General features: G+C 35.1%; 1 protein-coding gene across 1 annotated transcript in view; it reads right to left on the bottom strand.

The window, feature by feature from the left end:
- Positions 1-20,094, bottom strand: part of LOC111149636 (neural cell adhesion molecule 2) — a 514,271-nt gene that overhangs the window by 223,110 nt on the left and 271,067 nt on the right. Inside the window, exon 2 of the mRNA XM_022506828.1 lies at positions 1,478-1,552. Within this exon, the coding sequence (XP_022362536.1) occupies positions 1,478-1,552 (75 nt within the window). The remainder of the gene's footprint in view (positions 1-1,477; positions 1,553-20,094) is intronic.

Genomic DNA, 20,094 nt, shown 5'->3' with positions numbered 1-20,094 from the left:
TCCATAACAACAGTATGGCTCTTGATTATACATCTTTATATAAGGAAAAGAAAATGTTTCATTATTTTGCCTTATTTTATGAGCAAAACTTAGCACACTAAATGATATGAATTCATTCTTTTAAATTATGTCTTAATTGACCTTATGTAATACCTACAGAGGTAATAACATTATATAATTTAAATCACTGTGATATGCAAATGTAAGAAAATAATACAATTTCAATTTCAAAATACTTCATTATTCTGTGAATCTATGACACAACTGAGCTGTGTGTGTGCATTTGTGTATTTGTGTATACAAAATATGGATGAGATTTAAAACAATGATCTTCATTCTTATGACAAAGCTCTGCTGACATAATAAATGATGTTGAACCAATATTTCACTTATTCTCTGCCTATTTGTCAATAGGCAAAAATAAGCATTCACAGACCTATCAATTTAGACCTTTAGGAAGAACCGTGGCTTCTATTAGTTTTTTATAAAATGTGATATTATACCTACATATCATGTAATATGTATAACATAGTATATGTTATTTATAAATGTTACGATTATTTCTATTTTGTTAATTTTAATAATAATTTAGATAAACCATGCAATTCTCAAGACTTGTATGATGCATTTTATGTCAGAAATGCCTATTTTAATTCAGTTTTGAATTACTTAGGCATATTCAGGAATACAAGCAATTTTAAAATACCCTAAAAAGCAATTTGGGCTCTAGATGAATATTATTTAAAACTTTAGGTATGAAGGCTTGTGTACATAAAAATGAATTTGATGAATATAAAGAGAAGTCGAATGTGTGCATTTGTGAGCTCCACAGTACTCTGAATTAGAATTTGTTGCTTAAGTATTTAAATGTCTTCTGAAAAAATTCTGCATGTGCACGATTAAAGTAAATGAGGTCCATAAAATTTCCCACAGGTATTATGATATATGATACTTTTGATTAATAGTCCCAACATTCTTGCAAAAGTTTTGCTGATTAAATATCTACTTTTTAAAAAATTCACTCTTCATAAGGATGGATTTTATTTGCTTGTCCCAAAGTTTTCATTCAGGTGTAACTACAGTGCGGTGTGCCATATCTAATTTATTCATTGCATATTTACAAAGATAATTCAGTTATAATATTTACATTCATCCTAATATTACTGTTTATACAAGAATACTATTTGAATTTATTTAAGTTATTGTGGATACATTATATTTGATAAGTTATTTTCAAAATAAATGAGCTAGTTTGGCAGCCAAAAATAGTAAGTTGGAATTAACAGAAATAAAATTCATATTTTTTAACATACAAAATATAGTTATTAACACTTCCCAACCTCATAAATCCAATGATAATATAAGGTCTTAATTTCAGAGGATTGTTTTTCACCATTTAAATGTTGCCAATATATAATATTAAATAATTAAAGCATAAAACAAGTTATCATCTGAAAATATCTGTACAAATACATACCTGTACATGTGAAGAATTTAGATTCGCCCACACTAAGCTCTACTTTGCTAAGTGAAATTGTCACTTGAAGAAGAGCTGAAAAAAATATTTAAATCATAATTAAATATGGCTTTCAACATGAATTCTAAGATTCTATCACATAATCTATAAACGACATGACCCAAACAGCAATTATTTTCCCTGTAAATTTTTATTACCTATAAAAAGAAATGAAAGTTTTATAAAATGCAATCTAATTATAAAATATAGCCTAACAACATTATGTCTGTTCCATTAGTATACAGTTCACAACCAGATCAAATACAGGACTTATTTACTACAACATGTTGAAATTTGTTTGTCACATAAATGAGTCAATTTATACTCACTTCCATATTTACATTCTTGGTTGTATATGTGCCACCACATTGGGCAATGACTACAAAATGTTTGTCCAACATTTGGAACCTCATTCGAAATCCTACACTGTCATCATAACAATTAAAATACAAACTGCATTTTGACTACCTACTAAAATATTTCCATGAAAAGATGAAAAACACTGCATAAGAAATGTGAATGAACACTATTTTCACAAGATAAATAAATTAAGTGAAGGAACTAGGGCAATGGTAATAAAATAGCGAAGATGTTCAATAAGCTTGTCCGATTTGAAATAAAATAGCTGAATATTCTAAAATTTTAGAGGATACTTAGAATTATATTTTAATACAAATTGAAAGACTTATATTTCTAATAATATGGTAGGCAAGATAGTGTGACCACACTCCAAAACCCTTCCCACCATCCCTTACTTCCAGATACCTATAGCTGGCCTTTCAGAAAAGTAATGGAGCATCAAGGGATTTAAAAAAAAAAAAAAATGAAGAACAATCTAAAAATCAGAGTATAAAGTGATACTGGAAATTTGTGGATTGTAGTAAGCAAAAGGTGCAGAGATTTCATAAAGATGGGATCAAAACTTGTCTATAAAAGGGGGTGCTGTAGCACACTAGGTAACATGGAAGCAGAATAAAATTCACCCTTAGTATAAGGAGGGTATAGAATAAATCAGCCCACTGGCAAAAGGGCAGTGATAAGAGAGTGGACTCTCCTAGCCTGTGCAGGAGGGGGAACTGTTTCTGTTTAAACAGATTAACCACACTCCGCCATATCCCAGGTTTGGGAATTTAATTATAGACACATTTGGGAACCTCCAAGCTGAAATACTAAACAAAAAAGCAGTGCCACACGTGGGGCTCCCAGCTCAGTGGCAGACAAACATAACCCCCTTCCGAGGAACTATATCATTAGCCCACACTGCCCAAGATGTTCATAAATTAAGCTCTCTTCAATCTAAACTCATATTCTGTCCAAAAAAAAAAAAAAAAAGTGAAATAAGGAACTGAAAGCAAGAGCCAACTAAAACATTCAAAAGGATAAACAGATCCACGAAGTTTCAAAAAATGGAATTAGACTCAACTATATCAAAAACATTTAAAGAAATGAAAGGTAAAATCAAAAACATGAGAGAAGAAGAAACTATTGATCAAGGAAGACTTGTTGGACATGTTCAAGCTCTTTAAAATATGTTTCTTTATACTCCCCATCATTGAATAACATTCCTTGTTTTGCAGGATACCTCTTTGGGAAACAGGCTGGCTTATATGGTTTTCTTCTCTCAGTTCTTGGTCTTATTTTTATTCATAATTCCTTAATTCTCAAAGAGCGCTTGGCATATGACAGGGGCTCAACAAGTGGTCAAGTAAATCTGAGATTTCAGAGAGAAATAGGTTAAGAAAAGCACAGAAGTTAGAAAGAATAGGAAGAAAAAGAGGAGAACCAGGGGACTAGAGAGTTATCTGCAAGCTACAAACAAGGCCAGTTCCAGTGAGCATTCACAGATGAGAATTTTTCATTTTGAAGCATAACTAATCCTTCAAGTGAATTTAATTTAAGTGTAATGGGGCAACAGAAGCAAATTGCAGAAGTTAAGGAAATTGAGACTGTCCCTACAATAAGGTTAAATGGGCAGAGATGGCTGAGGTTTTGGGGATCCACAATTCTGAGCATGTGGTTGGGGGTTTTATAAACTGAGAAAGATTTGGGCAGATAGAAAAGATCTGAGTTTAGGTTAAAGAGTTTAGGTTGAAGAGAGCTTAATTTGTGAACATCTTGGGCAATGTGGGCTAATGATATAGTTCTTCGGAAGGAGGTTATGTTTGTCTGCCACTGAGCTGTGAGCCCCACGAGTGGCACTGCGTTTTTGTTTAAAGATCTTCTAACAGATAGAGGGGAAGGAGGCAAAAAAGACATTATATGGTTGAAAATAAAAAGGGAATTTCCATTCTGTTCCACATTTTCCTTCTTTCCTCCCTTTTCTTTCTTTTTTACCTTTTCTCTTGGGATCTTCAGTATGCACTTTTCCAAAACCTAATCCTGTGATTTCCAACCCTCAGCTAGAATTCAGTCAGATAGCATAATTTAATTTCAAACTTTCTATGTGCAAACCGAATCTATTTTCCTTCTGTCAAAAGTTGCTCACTGTTCATATTCCATTTTTGGGCATCATCAATCAATTTTCAAGTCTTGGAGATAGAGCCTCTGAAATATCATTTGCCTGCATTCTTATTTATTTCCAACACTTCTCCCCCTAATACATGTACTCATTAATTTTAATGTGAGATGTTTATTTTAATCTGAGATAGTGATATATCAGATTCTATATTTCTTTTTGTGACTTTTATCTCTTCAATCTCTCTTTCCACGAAGTTTTTCTCAGGCTGCTGCATGGATAAGTTTTTAAAGCTGTTTAATTTCACCTGCCTGTTTCAAAAGTCCTCAAAGTGGATTTGCTTAGCCCAATTAGTTATTACACAAATTTTAATTGAAAGAAAACTTGCCTTTCCAAGTTTATTTCCAATTACTCTCTCCCAACCCTGTGAAGCTACAGACAACCACAATGAATCATCCCTGCCCTTTTTCCATGGACTCCTTTACTTTCCTGTCAATGTGGATTCGCTCAAACTATTTCCTCCGCTTTTCTCTCCCTGTCTCACTTGTCCACATGGCTGGCTATATCCTATCTTCAAAGCAAGAGTAAAATATCAATAACTTTATAAGATGTTCTTTGATAGCCTCCTCTACGGTAACAACAATAAATATCTTTGATCAGTAGGCATTTTCATTAAACAAATGAAACTTACATAACAGCTAATTATATTAACTTCTCTACCTTATTTAAATGTAAATGTAAATTTCTAAAAGTGAAGGCTCATCAACCTCACTTCTGTTCCTCCTTTAATTAAACTGATAACATATGAATACATAGCAGAACAATGGATAAACACTTACCAAGAGCTTATTGTACAGCAGGTACAGAACACTGACTTTATTGACAATATCAAATTGTGCAATGACTTCATTGTTTTAAAAATAATTTAAGGATGTCAGACAGTTTGAGAAATGTCTGCTGATTATTATTTAAACACTTTCCATTTTTGGTCTTTGTAGTAAATTTGTTTTTCTAAGGAAAAGTTTATAGAAAAGACAAAGGATGTAAGCACTTTAAATGTAAAATACAATTCTGGGTAATTTTACACTGATTTGCTGATGGATATAATAGATAACCTATTCATTGTAATAAAATAAAAATGAGCCTGAAATTAATTAGTTAATTTATATTAAAATACTTGGTTAATTTTTCATTCAGTAAAAATGATCAATTCACCCATTAATCAAGACCATACTTTCCACAGACATTTTGGTGACTAAATACATTGCTATACTTCAGGTATTAAAGTATATAAAGAAAATACATAATTCTTTAGTTTAATACATTTCCCAAAGGCTAGATGTGCTCTAACTGACCTCTACAGATACATTAAAACTTGTGCATATTAGGAAAAACGTGGATAACTAAAATTTAAGGTCATGTCTTAATCATGGCTCTAGTGATTTAACATCCAGAGTTTCTCGTAATCATTCTTGACCTGTGGCCACATCCAACAGTCTCATTTTGGGCCCAAATGTCAGAAGAAAATTAAAGTTTTGTAGTGTCAAAAGTTGTGTTCAGAGAAAAGTGGACAGGGCTGATATATTTGATACCTACCTAGTTAATCTCTCCATTTTTGGTGTTTCAAATTACACACACAAAAATGAAAGTGGATGGTAATATGAGGCCTTTATTTCATTTAGAAAAAAATAAAAAGCATTTCTAATTACAATTTCCATTTAGGACTGGAATTTGAAAATAAAATGGCATTCACTGATGCTGAACAACCCCTTTTTGATGTTTTACTTTTTATGTATTTGGAATAGATATAATAACTTTAAAGAAAACTGTGAAGAGTGTAGTATTTCAATGATTCATTGCCTATAAGGGCCATCATTGATTAAATCATGGCATTCCTTATAAATTAATCAATAAATCATCTTTTTGTATTAGAATTAGGGTTGAATCGTTGAAAAAAATGCCAGTATCTTCACAATACATTCTTTTTTTTTTTAATTTAAGTAATTTCTACACCCCAGCCATGTGGGGTTCAAACTCACAGCCCCAAGATCAAGAGTCACATGCTCTTCTGACTGAGTTAGCCAGGCACCCCTCTTCATGATAGAGTCTTAAAGTAAGAGAAAGCTTAAACTTACAGACTGAAAAGTGGAGCCATGATAAATCTGTAACCTCTGTGAACTAATTTCAAAAAAATCCATGTAATATCAACCTTTAAAGTAGAGTTAGGTAAATAAAAAATTATCTATAAAAATTAGTGTGTTTATTAACTATTTGCATTTTGCAAATCACTCTTTTAAATGCAATGGTATATAAAAATATTAAGCCACAGTTCCAAATGTCAAAGGAATTATAATTTATTTGGGAAGATTAATACTACATAAAATGAAAAATGATAAAACAATATGGAATGTATCAAATATGGCCATCATGAGATTTATAATCAGGAAGCCTCCACAGAGGGCAAAAAAACTTGAAAAAGATGTGATAGATATTGCAGTAGACAGAAAGTGGGTAGACATATGTGAATACGTGAATGTGTCCATGACATATGAAGAATATATGTGCTTCTGGACATTCCAGGTAAGGCAGAGGTATTCAAGGAACATTCAGAGGATAGCTAGAGATCAATATAGAGGAGGTTAACTTCACGTATAATATTGGTAATATATTATCATTGGAGAAAGTTTTGAAAAGACATCAGAGGATCTCAAAAGCCATGGTAAATATCAAACCTTAAATTTTTCTTCATTAATTATTTATAAATAGATACTGACATGACAAAATTGGCATTTAATAAAGATTAGGCAGAAGATAGGATGACTGACAACTGAATTAAAGGGACAAGCATTTCAGAGTATGCTATGTTGAGTATCTGCATTAGCTGGTAGCAAAGAATATGGAAAGACAGCAATGGATGTAACAAGGAAAGATCATAATAGGAGTTACCTCTTTGATCAATTAGAAAAATGGTAAAAAGGGAAAAAGTCAAAGACGTTAAGATTTTCTACTTCAGTGAAACAAAGGTCACCAAAGTGAAAAAGGATATCAGGAGAAGAGCTAATGAAGGGAATATATGGAACTGCAGTTTATTTCCTAAATGAAAATTATTTCTCAAAATAGAACACAGGGAACATTTTAACAAAGGTAACTGCTGTCATAACAAAGCTTAAATTAATAATTTAACCATGCATATCAAATAGCAGATATTCAAAAGAGGCTTTTTTAATTTATAGGAATATAAATACAATGAAGTCACTGGCATTTCTAAGTTCCATGAGGGGCCCAAGGGCCCATTGCAATTTGATACAACATTTAACAATGGCATTTAAAATGGCCAGTTTATCACCTATAGAGGTTTAAAAACTGACAACTTAATCAATCTACTATATGCCTGACACAAAGCAGAGTTGGATTCACTTAAAATTCAACAGACACACAGAAAGAACTTAAGGCACTGATTTATCTTGGTACAAGGACTTGTAACATTTTTTCAAGCAAGCACTATTACTCCTTGGCCTCCACATCTAGGGAGCTGGGGAACTAAGGCACTTACCTACTAATTACAGAAACTCTCAAGGAATCTTACTCACTGAAAGTCCTTATAAATTATTTATGCCAAATGAGTATGATTTTTCTCAGTTTTTGATTGAAAACATTTTAAAACTTATCTGCTTTAAGAGAACTAGGTACATAGATTACTTACTTTTTTTATTATTGAATTCCCATGTCACCATATTACAACAGTCTAAGTGGTTTACTAGATTTTGAAAATGTTTAAGAAAATTCAGAACTTTGGAAGTATAAGAAAGAAAGACTATCTTCAAATACTTTAGGAAATTTGATGGCTATGAATATTTTATGAAAATTTTATTATTATTATTATTATTATTATTATTATTTTGAAGATTTTATTTATTTATTTGACAGAGAGAGAGCAAGAGAGGGAGCACAAGCAGGGGGAGTGGGAGAGGGAGAAGCAGGCTTCCCACCCAGCAGGTAGCCCAATGTGGGGCTAGATCCCAAGACCCTGGTATCATGACCTAAGCCTATGGCAGACACTTAACAACTGAGCCATCCACACCCTGAAAATTATTTTTAAATAAATTCTTTCATCTAAGTTTACAAAGATGAAGTTAAACTTTTTAGTGTAATTCCTCTTCAACTCCATGTTGTTGTTGTTGTTGTTTTATATTTGAATTCAATTTTCCCATCCTAAGGTAGCAAAATAAATACACCAGTTGCTAGATCACCTGGGTCCTTTTAAAAGAAACTGGTCTACCTCCTTACTGCTTCTGTTTCAGTTGGCCTTTCCTGTCAAGCTACAGACCCCATCTAATCAATTCCATCCTAAAAGTCACTCATTCAATATATGGTGAAGCCAGATTTGAATCCAAAAATTTGTGCTCAGTGCTTGTGATCTTTACTTCACTATACCCTTCACATAAATATTCTTTAAATATTCAGTGTAGTCTGGCTTCATTGTAAGCATTCAGAACTCAGCTTCCATTTGTCCATCATCCCCTCTTCCATGTGTCAATTATATGTATTTGTATATAAAATTTGTATATATCTCCCTCTTATAATTTGTGAGAACTAGAAACATATTTTCTAATGCCTATTATACTGATTTACTTAAAAAAAAAAACTTTTATAACTCTCAAAATCAGCATATCAAAACTCAAAAGCATTCTCTTCCTGTTTTATTCCATTCTTTATTCTCTATCTTAAGTTATGGCTTTACTATCTATTAAATCTAGTTTGCCAGAAAAAAATTGAAATTTCTAAGGTTCTCTCACCCTCTCCTCTCACTGATACAAAATTCACAAAATTTAACTCACTCTTCATTAAGTTTCTCTCAAATCTGCTTCTGTTCTGCATCCTCTCTGACTTAGTTTGGTTTGTAAGAAAGTCCATAATAAATCAATGTGTATACTACTAAGTATTTACCCAAAGAATACAAAAATACTAATTCAAAGGGATACATGCACACCAATATTTATAGCAGCATTATCTACAGTAGCCAGGTTAAGGAAGCAGCCCAAGTGTCCATAAAGGATAAAGAAGATGTGAGATACAGATATAGATAGATAGATAGATAGATAGAGAGATAGATAGATAGATATAATGGAATATTACATGGCCATAAAAATGAATGGCAAAAATCTACAAGACAGTAAACAACAAGTGTTGGAGAGGATGTGGAGAAAGGGGAACCCTCTTACACTGTTGGTGGGAGTGCAAGTTGGTGCAGCCACTTTGGACAACAGTGTAGAGATTCCTGAAGAAATTAAAAATGGAGCTTCCCTATGACCCTGCAATTGCACTACTAGTTATTTACTTCAAAGATACTGATGTAGTGAAAAGAAGGGCAATCTGTACCCCAATGTTCATAGCAGCAATGGCCACACTAGCCAAACTGTGGAAAGAACAAAGATACCCTTCAATGGATGAAGGGATAAAGAAAATATGGTCCATATATACAATGGACTATTATGCGTCCATCAGAAAGGATGAATACCCAACTTTTGTATCAACATGGATGGGACTGGAAGAGATTATGCTGGGTGAAATGAGTCAAGCGGAGACAGTCATTTATCATATGGTTTCACTTACTTGTGGAGCTTAAGGAATAACATGGAGAACATTGGGAGATGGGGAGGAGAAATGAGTTGGGGAAATTGGAGGGGGAGACAAAGCATGAGAGACTGTGGACTCTGAGAAACAAACTAAGGGTTTTGGAGGAGGGAGGTGGGGGGTTGGGTGAGCCTGGTAGTAGGTATTAAGGAAGGTACATATTGCATGAAGCACTGGGTGTGGTGCATAAACAATGAATTTTGGAATACTGAAAAAAATAAAATTAAATTAAAAAAAAATGAAATCTTTCCATTTGCAATGACATGGCTGAAGCTGGAGAATATTAGGCTAAGCGAAATAAGTCAGTCTAAGAAACACAAATATCATATGATTTTGCTCATATGTGGAACTTAAGAAACAAAACAAATGAGCAAAGGGAAAAAAAAGAGAGAGAGGCAAACCAAGAACGAGACTCTTACCTATGGAGAACAAACTGATAGTTACCTGAGTGGAGGAGGGTGGTAGATGGGTGGGTGAATTAGGTGATGGGGATTAAGGACTGCACCTGTGATGAACACCAGATGGTGTACGGAAGTGTTGAACCACTATATTATACACCTGAAACTAATATTACACTTCGTGTTAACTAATTTGAATTAAAAAAAAAAACATTAAAAAATGTGCATACATGAAGTGATATTATAGAAAATGAAACAAAAACAAGTGAATATGTCTTTTTTTGCTTTCTTTTTTAAAAGATTTCATGCATTTATTCATGAGAGACAGAGCAAGAGGCAGAGGGAGAAGCAGGTTCTCCATGGAGCAGGAAGCCCAATGCAGGACCCGATCTCAGGACTCTGGGATTATGACCTGAGCCGAAGGCAGACACATAACTGACTGAGCCACCCAGGCGCCTTGCAAATGAAAATTTCTTATTCATATTTCTCCATGAATGTTTCTGTTGGCTGAACTGAATAAATAACAGTTTTTAATCTACTTTTATTCTCTGTATACTATTCTATTTTTGAGAATCTAGGCCTTGCTAAATTTAGAAAAAATTGCATAAATTAAATTAGTGACATATTAAGTGCCTTTTGAGTAAACTGTTTTTCTATCATGGATTATTCAGTAATTGTGGGTATTTGTGTTTCAGTCCAAACATGCATTTTACTTGTGAATAGAAGTATACAAAAATGTCATCCAAATGACTGGTACTCAAAAAGTAATCAGTGTTCAAAAGAGAATATGTGAAGGAAAATAAAGGCCAAATAAGGATAAAAAAGAAAGAAATACAAAAGAAAATGAGAAGATCTGTAAAGAAATGTCAGAAATGATGAGCTTGGGAAGACTATCATGGTAAAGCAATATATTTTATGGTCATAACACTTTCATATGTCATAGAATCACAGCACTGAGCAAAAATCAATCAATCACTTACATATGGAGATTCTCCCACATGTCAAGCATTTAAAAACCTGGGCTTACCAAGAAATTACGAATAAATCATAGCAAAGAGGAAATGTTTGTGAAATGAAGTTCAGGCAGATTCAAATATATTTTTCTTGTAAAAACAGACAAATTTTTTTCCCAAAATACATTGTCTGAAATTAAGTAACACGTAGTAAGTTTAGAATAAGATATAGAAGTTGAAACTCCAAATTTGTCTATTTATTTTTTGAAACGCAAATTTAAATAAACTTCAATACATAACATACTCAGCAAAATAGTTTGTCAATAAAAGTAAAACAATTACTTTAATATTTACAAACCTGGAAGCAATAAGACCATCTATCCCATATTTTAAAATAAATCATTTTTCTTAAAATGTAAATAAAGGTAAAAAAATCCCTTTATGCCAATTAGTCTGAAAAATGTCGTCTGAGTGTGAAGTGACACGATCTCTGCTTACGTGGTAGGTAGGCCCAGAGTCCGTTACCAGTCCAAGCACAGCTCACTCATCACTTTTGGTGAGTGTGACATTTAATTAAAACTAAAATATCCTGAAGTGGCAGCTAAGTCCAAGTTCTACATCCAATCCAAGTTTATTTCAATAGACACCACTTAGACATGTAACTTATTAGCTGCCTTGATGAAACTAGGATAGAACATAGTGTAAAATTTTGAATCACTGTTAATACTATGCAGTAATAAATTAAATTAAGAAGAGTGTTTGCATTGAGCCTAATCCCTAACTGTCTGGATGCCCATGTTAAGTGCTTTGTCTACTCCAAGTGTGTGGACTTTCTCTCCAGATTAAAGTTAGTATAAGCCTTATTCATAAGCCTGACAAATCAGAAATCAAACATCTGTCACAGCCCAGCTACACCAATGTTCACCTGCCACAGTGCTGGCTATTCAATACTCACAGTGCTTATCATCATGCCTTGATATACATTGTCAGAAAACGTGAAACCTGTCAGGATATTGCAAATTCTAGTATGAAATGGTGCGAAGAAAAGAAAGAACACGTCTTCCTCAACTTTAGGAACAAAAATGTTTTAAATTAGAAGCACTATTATAAGGGACCCCTGAAAGATGCCATCCTTAATGTAAGACCATACTAATTTCCTTTGCTCAGTGTAAATCATAAAATTACTATGAGTACACTAAGTCCCAGAATTCAAAATATTTTTATAGGAATACACTCCTTTAAAACAAACAGTTTTGAAAGAATATTATAAGGCATGAGTCATAATATTTTTAAAGATTTTCAATAGCACAGGGTAACTCACAATGACTACTAGAATAAAAATGACATTTATAACTCAAAGGTAAATGCAATTATTTACTCATTCAGTGGTTCACTCAATAACCATGCATGGGATCACTAAGTAGATTCACCTGAGCACATATAGAAAGTTCGCTGTTATATAACCACAAGAAAACTATTTCCCTAAGCTGAAAAGTTTATAGTTTCATGAAATAAGCAATTTATATATTTTAAGAAGTCAACAGCACCAGCATGGTCCTGTTCTGGTGAAGACCTCTCCCAGGGTGTAGACTGCTTACTTCTTGTGTCTTTACAGGGTGAAAAGAGGGAGAGAGCTCTTTGAGGTCCCTTTTATTAGGGCACTAATCGATCATGAGGGCTGTACTCTCATAACCTTATCACCTCCTAAAGACATGACTTGCTAACATCTTCATCTTGGGCATTAAGATGCTACCATCCCAGTTTTGGAGGGACATAGACATTCAGATCAGAGAAGCCTGAATTCAATAATGTGGACTGAGGTACTAAAGATTTCTTCCCTTAGGAAGGACTTTCTACAGTAGACTATAGAATTTGCTGACACATACACAAATAATACAAAAATTTCTGGTGCTCACTTCCAGGATACTCATTACCCTGGTGAGGGGTAGAAAATGTAGTGCAAATTTTTAAGTTTTATCCCTACGAACACAAAAAGCTATTGTCTCAGTCACCACTTGCAGAAAACTATGGACTAGAGTTATATATTTTTTAAAGATTTTATTTATTTATTTGACAGACCGAGATCACAAGTAGGCAGAGAGGCAGGCAGAGAGAGAGGGGGAAGCAGGCTTCCTCCTGATCAGTGAGCCTGATGCGGGGCTCGATTCCAGGACCCTGAGATCATGACCTGAGCCAAAGACAGCAGCTTAACCCACTGAGCCACCCAGGTGCCCCTGGACTAGAGTTATTATAAATCTTATTATAATGTAATAAATACACCTGAAGTAACCAAATTTCTAAATCAATGCTAAGAGAAATTATAATAGTATCAAAGTAACTCATTTCTACCAAACTAGCATAATAATAAATATTTAAGGGTACCCTATGTTCCAAATTCTGTCACATGTAAGTATGGCTCCTTCTCCAACAGGACCCCTTGGAAGTTGTGAATTACACATCAGAAGTCTCCTCAGGTCGTTTTTTCATGCAGTCCTCCTCTTCAACATGGCAAGTCTCCTATTTCTTCCCTTCTGTTTCATCCTCCAGAATTAGGTGTCTGCCTCTCTCTGTCACTTTGTGTCTTGCTCCTTCAGCATACCATTCTGTCTCACTTACCACATTTAAGGGATAATTATTTGTTTATACGGCCATATCTCTAATTCGAATTTTTGCTGAGAAAAGACAATGCTTTACTAAATTTATTAAATGCCCTGGAATATTGCAGGTGTCTATTTCATGTCTTAAAGAATGAATGTATACACGAGTTGGGTATTTAAAAAAATCAACACATCTAAATATAAATTTGCCAAATAAAAATGTGCAAATTTATTCCCCACTCCCACTCCCGGGAAAGACAGGGTACTTATTTTAACTTATATTTTTAAAAGATTTCCTAGAATCAGACCTTTTTATTTTAATACCAGGTAAATAATGAAAGAAACAAATCTGAATATACACTATTTGACTGATTTGTTGATTGCAAAGAAAGATGATTATTACTGCAACAGTGAGTTCTATGATAGGTTTCAGACCGAAAATAACACACTAACCTATTCGTTATTATTTTTTTTCATTCAAACCAACTACATCTCATGCAACCGAGTACTGAGTATGGGAGCTGATAAAAGTATTTTATACCTTCATATTTTGTGACCTAGCTTAGAACCTTTTTTTTTTTTTTAAAGATTTTATTTATTTATTTGAGAGAGAGAGAGAGTGAGAGAGAGCATGAGTGAGGAGAAGGTCAGAGAGAGAAGCAGACTCCCTGCGGAGCCGGGAGCCCGATGCAGGACTCGATCCTGGAACTCCAGGATCATGGCCTGAGCTGAAGGCAGTCGTCCAACCAACTGAGCCACCCAGGCATCCCCCTAGCTTAGAACCTTAACAGAAGTAAAGAAAGAGTACATCCTGAATACCTATAATTATTAGTACATTTTGAATATGCATACTTTAAAATAGAACAGTAACAGTAAAACCACATATTTTATAACTCATAAATAATATTCAACTTTGTCTACTTTTTCAATATTAACTAAATTTATGCCACTCTGCCTTATAGCTGTGCTTTTAAAACTCATCAGTTAGTCCCTTTAGACATGAGTCCAAGGGGTCAGGAAACTGACCAGAGCCCAAAACGTTCACCTGACCCAAAAATGACAGGATGATGCATATATCTATGAATCCCCCAATCACTGAATATTTACATAAGTGGATTCTTCCTCCCCACTATTTATGCAGGAGTGTAGCTAGCTCAGAAAAAATCAACAGTTTTATGTTCTTTCTCCTTCATCTCTGGTTCCTGGATTCTTGACTTTGTTTGGTGTACCATTTGGTCTATTAAAAATTTAGAAGACTGTTAGATTTCTTGAGCCTTTACAATCTCAGATGACAAGTAATCTGCTCTAGTCACAGCCACAAGAATTCCATTGGACATTTTATACAGCTTCAAAGGTTCCTGAAGTTTCTGTCTTTCATACAGAATGGGGGATAAATTATATGCAGTTTACCTGACTCTCCACTTAAGAGACAGAAGGGAGTGCCTGGCCGTCGATTCGGTGCTTACTCCCATGACCACTCTTTGCTCCTAACCTGCAGAGAAATTGGTTGCATTCCAACTCAATCTATCACTTAATTTTACAAGCCAAAGAGTTTACAGTTTAATGGCAATCCCAGGCAAGTGGTTTCTTTTTATCTTGTTTATCTGAGAAACTGGAACAGGGTGAAATTCACCTCCTACATACAGAAAGCCTATGATAATGATTCCTAGGACATATTAAATCACTGCAGAGCTCTATTCTATACTAGCAGCTTGATTAAAAAGATGAATGATTGCAGGTCCAGTGCAGGAAAGCCAAAGGAGGGAACAACAATGACATCTTCAAAGATGTTCCTGGTAAAGAACAGAGGACTACTGCTTTTCTAGTGTTACTGAGTATGCACTGCTCAAGGCCACGATACCTTCTGTAATGTTTCATGAAGCTGGACTTCCAAGGTATATAGGATCTCCTCTGGATGGGGATCACTGGTATGTCCAACACACGGAAGTGACTTCTTCTAGAGGTTCATTAACAGTTTAGTCCTTGAATCTCCAAGCTGAGGAACTATAATATACTTGAAATATAGTAACTTGTTCTTTAGATTGGACTTGTGTGAGCATCTGTTCTCTGCATTTGGAAACATGGCATTCCTTTAAAAATGCACATGATTGCATAGAGGTTGCATTTTAGGTCATCAACAATGCTCCATCAGCATTTTAGGTGGAGGGGGGAGGGACTCTATTTCAGTCTCTAAGTGTAGGAAACCCTCCAACAATCAAGGACACCCAAAAGCCCTTGTGTATGCAAGAAGGTATAAGCAGTCCATCACTCAGCTTTACACAATCAAGCTAAAATAATTGATCTCTGTATGCAAGGAAGGGACTAGTCAGATCCCCAGAAACACCTAGAGTATTCTAATAACTGAACATTTTATTTATGCCCCCATCCTGTTCTGCCCTGCATTTTGTGTTCCCCTGAAATTCAGATGTTGACCCCAGTGTGACGGTAGTGTGAAGTGAGGTCTCTGGGAAATAATTAGATCATGTGAGAGGAGGAGCCCTCATGATGTAATTAGTAGCCTTATGAAAGGGACTCAAATGAGCTCTTTCATTCTCTTTCTACCTTGTGAAGATACAACAAAAAGTAGGCAGTCCACAGCTTGGGAGAGGACCTTCACCAGGCTTGACTGTGCTGTCACCCTGTTGTCAGCCTTTCAGCCTCTGAAACTGTGAGGAATAAATGTTTGCTCTTTGAGCCACCCAGGCTACTGTAATTTGTTATAGCAGCCAGGATTAAGCCATATCTTAACCCAGTCTACCCTACCTTATAGAAAATTCATCTTTAAGCACGGACTTAGGTGGATCTGTATACCTATATTAAAAAGGCAGTTACCTCAGTACTTCCTCATCTAGGGTCAGTCATAACTAGGGATCATGTTTGAGGGCTAACTTTTCAATGAAACTGGATTCTGGAGGATGATGATGGCGATTCCTGAAAGTGTATGGCCCCCTGAGACTCTTAGGCCTAACTACCATAGCCTAGAGTATGCAGGGCATGGGCCCATGTCAAATACGTTGGGCCACATTCATTCAGCAACTATTTATAAGGAATCTACTATATGCTAAGTACTATTCTAGGCAGTCAGGTTACATCAGTGAAGAAAACAGACAGAGATCCCTACCCTTGTGAGGTTTACATTTGAGCAGGTGAGAGTCAGACAAATAGGAGAAATAAGTAGTGCTATGGGAAAAAAAAACTAATTATGGAAATAATTCATGCTATGGAAAAAAAAAGAAAACATGGAGCATTCTTCAGAATACTTTGATAAAGTGTTTTTGGCTAAATACTTTGCAAGGCAGTCTATCGCATAAGCTAAAACATCATCAGCTGAAGGATAGCGTAGAATGCTAGCAGCAGATGACTTCCTGCTGGCCATGGCACCAGGGATGCAGAAGTAAGCAGAGATAGCATAGAGGGTTCATAGCATGGTGAAGCCCTGCGTGATTAAAGCAGCCAGCCTTCGATCTTGGGAGGGAAAGTCTTGAACAAAGGGAGACACAAAAAGCACTCCAGTCTCTTTGGTAAATAGGGCACACCTCCCTGAGAAGTCTGGAAGCTCAGGTAAGCTATAGCTCTCTGCAGTACAGGAAAGTATGATTCTAGTGCCGAGGGCCATGACCAGCCTTCTCAAAGCATAGAGAGGTATTATGACCCCTCAAAAGACTTCAGGCTACCAACACTCCCGTTGCATCCTAGCTGTGTTGTCAATATAATTTTGATAGCTTTGGGTTTATTTTACACAAGATTTCACTTGGAACCAAACTCTTGTGATGAAAAAAAAAATCATAAAAACCCTAATATATATGCTAACCATTAATAATGAATAGAAAAAGGATATGCACACTGGATGTTTTCACAACAGCTATACAAATCCAACCTTGTCACAAATGGAGGACCTACCACCCTGAGTCTTGTGAAATCACTGAAGGGGTTCTATCACACCCCATACACACTTCATGTATCTTTATCCTGCCTTAGAGGTATCCTGCTTTGTTATAACTCTTTACTCCAAACCTAAACTGGGCAGTTGAAGAAGTGAAGCATATTATATAGTAGAATGGGGTCAATTTCAGTAACGTGTATGAAAAGAAGATTATGGGCCAGATGACTGGTTATGTTCTAGTCTTTAAGCCCAACCTCTTTCCAAAAGATGTTCTAGAGGTGGGAACCGTAGCAAGAGACACCACCAAATGACCAACATGTGATTTTCTGATTATTCACAGACATGACTCATCTGCCAAATAAAATCCAATCCACAAATAACAGTTTTGAATACAGGCTCTCTGTCAAGTTTTCTAAGGATTATGAATGATTAGGACTTCAGTTTTTGCATCAGACTTGATTAACCTATCCTGGCCTTGCCATCCAGTAGCTGGGAAATGTCAGTTTTCTTGATGTCTCCTAGTCCTAGTTTCAGATTATTCATCTACAAAGTGACAGATGAATACCAATGAATTCATAGTGTCTTTCTAAGAATTAAAAGGACTAATAATGTGACAAGCTTAATGTACTGTTTGACACACAGTTAAGGAAAATAAATAAGACAAACAGAATATAATGAAATTAAAATTTGGACTATCTTGGTTTTCAGACTCCTGCAGTTGACTTCTTGTTTTGAAATTTGCTTCTGATCAATGATTTTGGTTTGACTATTCTGTTTTAACATTCTATTTTTTTATTCTTTTATTTGGGAATTCAGTAAAGGTCTTGGATTTTATAATTCCTCTGTGTTTCAAAGTTTCTAGTCTCCTCAGGTGAGAGTTAACATATCTCACTGAGTTCTAATGCCAAAGACTGAGCTCATAATTACTAACAACCCTGTTTCAGAAATCTTGGTCAGTTGCCTAATGGGCCCTAGAACCCCAGTGTCTAAGCTGTTTCTTGATACCTGCAAGTTTGAAAGTATAGATAATTTAGTTTTAATAATTTCCCAATATAAGAACTCAACAATTTTCTTTTTTTTTTAAATATTTTATTTATTTATTTGACAGAGAGAGATCACAAGTAGGCAGAGAGGCAGGCAGAGAGAGAGAGAGGAGGAAGCAGGCTCCCTGCCGAGCAGAGAGCCCGATGAGGGACTCGATCCCAGGACCCTGAGATCATGACCTGAGCTGAAGGCAGAGGCTTAACCCACTGAACCACCCAGGTGCCCCAGAACTCAACAATTTTCTAAAGACTGGTTGAGTTTAGGAAGATTCAGTTAAATAGTACTTATTAAGAATTTACCATATAAAAGAAGAATGGTTCTAGGTACTGTTGGGATTACAAAAATAAATCAGCTGCAGTTCTAATTAAGTAACTGCATCAGTTCATTAACTTCATCATTAATACATGAAGGACACATCAGAAAATGAAAAATTCATGCTCCATTAGGAATTTTTGCAAAACAATGCCATGAACAGATTCTTTAGTACTCAATGTTTCTGGACATTCTCTTTGATAACAAAAACTAACATTAAAAGAGGGGAAGAGATGATGAGATAATGCTCAATTTAATTTAGTGGGAAACAGGAGCCAAACCCAACCATATTAATATTCAAGAAAGAATGTGGGAAATTTGCATAAGCAAAGTGTGATAGCAAAAAGAAGGCAACATTAATACTGAGAGTTGTGGAAGGACTTTAGAAGAAATGGTCAAAAGACTTACTTATTCACCCATCAGAATTAGAGAGAAAGAAAAATACCCCAGAACATAGAAAGAATATGTCCAATAATGCAAGGAAGGGGGAAAAAAGCCATTTTCCAGTGGTTTTGGTAGACTTGACAATTTAGGTCCAGATGGCGGTAATGCTTCTAATGTGACAAAAATAGGCTGAACATAAGTATATGCTAGAACTTAAATGGAAGACTTGGACCTGGCTGAGTGGTAGGAAAATGATGTCTCTGGAAGGACTGAGAAGGAAGGAAGTGAGGAGAGGATGAGTGGGAAGGAGAGAAGAAAAAGTAGTTTTGGAAGACAGATGATGATTTCATTTTCATTTTATAATTGATCCTGGCTAGTAGTTCATCCAGTGTAGTTCCTTGTATTTAAGTACACAGTAAGAGAGCATGGGTATGGGGATATTTTTATTTGTTTAGCCATTTGATATAAAATAGCACAAATACTTAAGCCATGAAAGTAGTTACATCGCTCTTACTTTGTTTTATTTGGTTTAATTTTTGAAAGATTTTCTTGTACATCTCGTGTTTCAGTATCTTCCATAATCTAATTTATTTATTTTTTTGTAAAGAAGATATTTGGGGCACCTGGGTGGCTCAGTTGTTTAAGCCACTGCCTTTAGCTCAGGTCATGATCCTGGAGTCCCGGGATCGAGTCCTGCATTGGGGTCCCAGCTCCACAGGGAGTCTGCTTCTCCCTCTGACCTTCTCCCATCTCATGCCCTCTCTCTCTCTCTCTCTCTCTCTCTCTCTCAAATAAATCAATAAAATCTTTAAAAAAAGAGAACACATTTGGATAGATTATAAAACAAAGAGAGTCAGACTCAATCTTAGATAAAGTTATCTGTTAAGAATAATTCTAGCTAATGAATGTTGGAGGAAG

Source organism: Enhydra lutris, unplaced genomic scaffold, assembly GCF_002288905.1.
Source record: "Enhydra lutris kenyoni isolate GAN:26980312 unplaced genomic scaffold, ASM228890v2 scaffoldscaffold2, whole genome shotgun sequence".
NCBI lineage: Eukaryota > Metazoa > Chordata > Mammalia > Carnivora > Mustelidae > Enhydra > Enhydra lutris.
Note: the sequence above shows the minus strand (reverse complement) of the source record. Positions and strands in the feature narration are given on the sequence as shown.